General features: G+C 39.7%; 1 protein-coding gene across 1 annotated transcript; it reads left to right on the top strand.

Moving 5' to 3' along the window:
- Nucleotides 1-462: 462 nt before the first annotated feature.
- On the top strand, nucleotides 463-2,386 carry LOC148875374 (ethylene-responsive nuclear protein / ethylene-regulated nuclear protein (ERT2)). Its single transcript, XM_088964559.1, has one exon. The coding sequence runs from the start codon at nucleotides 779-781 to the stop codon at nucleotides 2,156-2,158; it is 1,380 nt and encodes a 459-aa protein (XP_088820685.1). The 5' UTR covers nucleotides 463-778; the 3' UTR covers nucleotides 2,159-2,386.
- Nucleotides 2,387-5,381: the final 2,995 nt, after the last annotated feature.

Here is a 5,381-nt window from a genome sequence, read left to right as displayed (position 1 = left end):
CACCAATCCCAACACTAACACCTATTGTGACTTTGTAAGATTTTGTTTTCTTTTTCATTTAGTTTTTTTATTTTCTTGTTTGATGTCTACTCCTTTAACTTAGATTGGTTATTAACCCAACACCTCTTATGGTTATTAATCCAAGAATCAAGATTTAGATTGGAGCTGACTTGGTAGGAATATGATGACATGGCAATTGATTTTTACACCTAATCCCAGTTTCCACTTCCAAATAAGCCAACGCTGTCTGTAAGGGTGGTAAGGTAGTTTCCAATTTTCCATTTTCCAATTCCTAACTTTAGCTTCCTTGTCACTGTCTCTCTCTCCCCAGAAATAGTAGTAAAAATGAATCATAAGGGTAGTTTTGTCATTTTGTTGAGAAGCAAGTGACAAGTGAGCAACCGAAACCAAAAAAGCCCGCAAATTCCTGGCCTTTTGTCACAGGAAAAAACCGCGTTTTTATTAACCGATCCCGTTCACACGACACGAGACGAGACGAGACGAGGCTCGCAGTCAGTCTCTCTCGGTCCCTTCCTCCATTTCCTATATTTATAAAAGAAGACCTGGCCGCAGTTATGATCGATCCACGCTCTCTCTAACACACTCTTATTCTTTTTTCCTTCCTTTCTAATTTCTCCGTATTTTTAATTTTAATAAATTCTCACCTCCTTAACTAAAACCCTAACCATTCTGCTGTTCTTATCCTGTTCAATTCTTTTCTCCCTCCCCTGCTAATGGTCTTTCTGCTCGGTTCTTCGACGAGGAGGTAGCGGCAATCATGCCACTCCCATGGAAGAAGGCCAAGATCGGCCAGATTTCTCGTTTCGTCGCCGACCTCCGATCTTCCGAGCGCGGTGGCTCCCTCGTTGTTGAAACAGGTTTCCCGACCTCTCTCATAGATCTCATCGTCAAGAACCGAGATCGCTTGAAGAAGCCTTCAAAGAAGAAGCCTCTGGAGACTTCCGGTTCCACATGTTTGTCTTCGCCTTCTGTAAATTCCTCGAATTCCAAGTTTTCTCTAAGTCCATTAGTGGTCCCAACTCCGGAAATCAGCAGCCCTATCCAGCTTTCCCCAACGCCTGTACCTTCAGCTCTTCAAATTGAGGGCCCTAGCACTCCAATTAGCAAGGAAATCGCCCCTCCTCTTGTAGCCAATAAGGTCGAAGATGTCGCCAAGGTTCCGGTTTCGAATGGCAGAGCTTTCATGGCAGTCGTAGAACTGTTTTTCATGCTAATTCTGGCTTTGGAAACCAGAAGACTCGCAATCGGGGTAACCCTGTCAGCGTTTACTCTTTTGTTTCTCGAATTTGCGGCCGAACGCGTATTTGGTTTCTTGAAACCTTGTGCAGTTGCGCGGAGAAGTTTTAAGTGTTTTGTCGAACGCGTTTTATTCTTTGTTCGGCCAGAAAAGGGGCTGGCTGGAGTCGATGAGACTGCCGTAGCTGATAAGGCGATTGGACTAGAACAAGAGGATTTAGGGAGTCGACACAGAGGAGAAAAAGAGAAGGAAGAAGAACAAGCTGCCGGCAATGAGGCATTTCGTCTTGGAGTCAGCAATCCAACTTGGATCGAAGAGATTCAATATATAGACCCTGAATATGATTTGCTAAGTCGTGAGACAAAATGGGGCTTTGAAGAGTCCAATCAGAGGAGGATTTTGGGGAAAGATGAGGGTGCTGTTCAAGGAAGAGACCTAAAAAGTAGAAGGACCAGTAGCGATAAACTGAAGGAGAAGATTTTGAAAAAGTTTATCCCAAAGAAGTTTCGTGGCTCAAAGAGACCAATTGGTAAACAGCAGCAGGTATTGTCAAATTTTGAGGTATCAAATTTCGAGGAAGATGAGAAGTTGCAAAGAATAGATGAATACGTTCGAAAAGGAGAAAATGAGCAAGGAGAACAAGAATATCAACTAGAGCCGGAGAAAGAAGAAATCGAAATTTATGACATTCATGGTTTTAGCTGTCTTTCGCAAGTTGACTTGGATGCTATTGTTGTTGAAAAAAATAATGGAAGAAAATTACGGAAGAGTTTGGGATATCTGATCCTCTTTGTGATTGTTCTTTCTGGATTGATAGGAGGTAGGTTTATGGCAGGTGTAATTACCATACTATGGTGTGTGTTGGTAAAATCAGTTGAAGCTCTAAAGAGAAGAGAATGAGAATTCCATGTCTTAGTATGATTGATGGGTTTTTTGCAATGAGGTTCAACCTTTTGTTGGCAACTCAATTTAGAGGTAATGGACATGGTAAATTTAAGGTAGATGCAGAAAAATTCTGTAAAATATTTTCCTTCTCTTTCTTAATGTAGTGGCAACTTTGTATGATTACCCTCAAAACAAGAAAAAAAAAAAAAGGAATACTAATTTGTATATGCATAACTTTGAGCATTTGAAGTGTTGGTATCAACCTCTTATCTCTTTTCTTGTGGGTTTCATCGACACTTAATTTTTCTAAATAAACAAAGACAAACTTTGAACCAAGTGAGGCACCTTCATGGATCAGATTGTCAAAATTAGGCCTCTTAAAAGCACATACACATTCATTTACTATTTATCCATCACCATCAGTCATTCAGCCCTTCTAGAAGATCATTAGAAATATCTTAAAAAGGGATTCTGGCTCTAGCCAGTAGCTACTTTTTGAAAATTGTCCAGCCTCAACCTGTGGATATTCCAATTCGAAAGGTTATATTAGCTAGAGATGGGTCATCTGCCATCGAAAGGTTATAGATTGTTCGTGTTAGAAATTTGTGATCGTTGATGCACACACGACACAAATTTGGTATCTGTCAATTTATGCATCAACTCAGCTATTTTTTACTCGAGAATATCATCAAATAGGCATTCTCTCCTGTTGTGGAACAGAGCAACATCCATGATCCACCCCATATAATTTCTACTCAGTTCATACTTCTTGTGCATACAATTATGAAGGAAATTCTTGCGAATGCATTCCTGAACGGAGTTGCTATTTCGAAATAATTGATGCCTCTCTTTTTCTTATGTCTAGGTCCTTGTTGATTCTCATGTCAGTGGTTTGATTGTTAGCTTTGTTGGTGGTTGAGTTATCATAATGCCATTTATAGTACCCAAACTTTAAAATGCGATAATCTAATACTTTAGTGATTGTTACCTTGTACTTTAGGCGCTGAGTGTCAATTTAGTACCCAAACTTTAAAATGCGACAATCTAATACCCGAATTTTTGAAATGCTTGACAATTTAGTACCTATCGTTAATGGGCTGTCAGTTATATATATCACATGACCTCATGTGCCATTTAATATTTTTAAAATATCAAAATTATCCTTAAAATAAAATACACTATTCATTATCTTCTTTCTCATGAAAATAAAAACAGATCTCAACCTCTCAATAGTCCAGACGAAAACTGAAGAGTCTTCTTGTGCTTGTCGCTCGCTATCCTCCGCCCGAATTGTAAACCGCCGGCACAGAATGAAGAAATGATGGCCATCAGAGGCAGGCGCTAAGGTTCTGAACTGGAAGCACGTCGAGGAATTGGTTGACAGAGATCTCGGTGCGAGAGAAGGTGGTCCCTTTCTGCACAGATGATGAAGGCTCGAAGAACAAAAGGTTGACTGTACAGATTAATAACCATGGTTGATTGACTGTACAGATTGATAACAGAAGGTTGGCTGTACAGATTGATAACAGAAGGTGGTGCCTTTCTGCACGATACCGTACGTCATTAGTATGATTTCTGGGCTGTGATTGACTGTATAGATTGATAAGTATACCTACAGCAAAATAATATGAACCTACTGGGAGTAAGTGGTTGTACATGATGTCAAGAGTAACCATGGTTAATTGACTCAATAAAACTGTAACATGCCCCCTTTCTCATTTCACTCGTTTCCTTGTATTCTTTAATTTTCATGGACATCTCTCTATCACCAATTTTAGAATAGAAGCTCGATGCCTGCAACAACACCGCAGGATTGTCTGGGTCGAGATCTAGCAAAGCTATTGCAGCTCTTCTTCCTACCTTCTCATTTCAAATGTACTATACAACTATGCAACAAGGAGCTCCACATTATTGAATCACCCTTAACTGGTGAGCATTTTAGCAACACTTTTGCTTCCTCTAACAAGCCTGCTCGCCCCAGAAGATCAACCATGCATGAATAGTGCCTCTTGTCTGGGTAGACGGCATGGATGGTTTCTATTGATTCAAATATTAATTGCCCTTCTCTAACCAAACCTGAGTGACTCCCATTAACACGGACAAGAATGTTACAACTTATGGCTCCAGACCCTCCTAGATCATGGTCTCAAGCATCTTGAGGCCCTCTCTACCCATTCTATGTTGAGAATAGGCATATATCAATCAATGCGGACCCAACAAACAAGTTTGCGTTGAACCCAAACAAAACCAATCTGCAATGAACTTGAAGGCCTTCTCGGTAGAACCCAGCATCATTGTAAATACCCAAAACTGAAGAACATGTGGACGGGCTTTCTCTAAGGCCTTGAGAAACCATTTCTTTGAAGAGATCAAGGGCCAGCTCTAGAAACCCATGGCGAGCATGACCAGCTATTACCAAGTCATAGGAGACGATGTCACGGACATGCATTGCTTCAAACATCTCAACGGCTGAATCAAGACAGCCACATTTGATCAAGTTATCGATCGTTCAATTGCGAGAGAACACACCGCGTGATAACTTCCATCCAGCCCCAATAAAGTAGAAGAGAAAGAAGATCGGGTTGTTGTTTTTGGTATAACAACGGCAACAATCAATTAGGCAAAGCTTAATAGACTTCTTGTTTGCAATCGCATTGCTTGCAATTGCAAGCGCCTTCGGTTTTGATTTTAGCAGATAGGTTGATAAAGAAAATTAGAATATATTTAAGGGTATTTTTGTCTTTTCGTGTGCCATTTAATGATTAGTTAATGGTGGGTACTAGATTGTCGCGTTTTAAAAGTTCGGATACTAGATTGTTGCATTTTAAAGTTAGAGTACTAAATTGGCACTTGGCCTAAAGTACAGGATACCTATCAGGAATTTTCCCTTTATCTTGATTTTTTTTTTGTGACAGTGTTGTTAAGCATACATAAATAAACTTGATCAATCAGTCCAATGCACTATAAATTTATAAACAAGACGGAGATATACGGCACTGGACTGTATTAGCACAATTGACTCTTGAAATTCATTCCTACCTTTTCCTTCATTCTCTCCTCGATTTTTTTTTTTTTTTACTTATTCAATTTACATCTTTTTTTCTCTTCCATCCGATCTTTCATTTCTTACCATTTTTCGTTTTCTTATTCCCCTCTTTCTCATCAATTTTAGCTGAGCACTAAGTGCCCATAACTATATTCAAATCATTCTTTTGTTTTGGTAGGGTGCTCTCAAACA

This window comes from Nelumbo lutea, chromosome 1 (assembly GCF_056320005.1).
Source record: "Nelumbo lutea isolate HS-2025 chromosome 1, American lotus-T2T, whole genome shotgun sequence".
Lineage (NCBI taxonomy): Eukaryota > Viridiplantae > Streptophyta > Magnoliopsida > Proteales > Nelumbonaceae > Nelumbo > Nelumbo lutea.
The sequence above is the reverse complement of the archived record's forward strand: the minus strand, read 5'-3'. Positions and strand labels throughout refer to the sequence as shown.

What these genes read in the sequence shown, in the direction of transcription:
- LOC148875374 (XM_088964559.1), top strand. Translation starts at nt 779, where the DNA reads ATGCCACTCCCATGGAAGAAGGCCAAGATCGGCCAGATTTCTCGTTTC.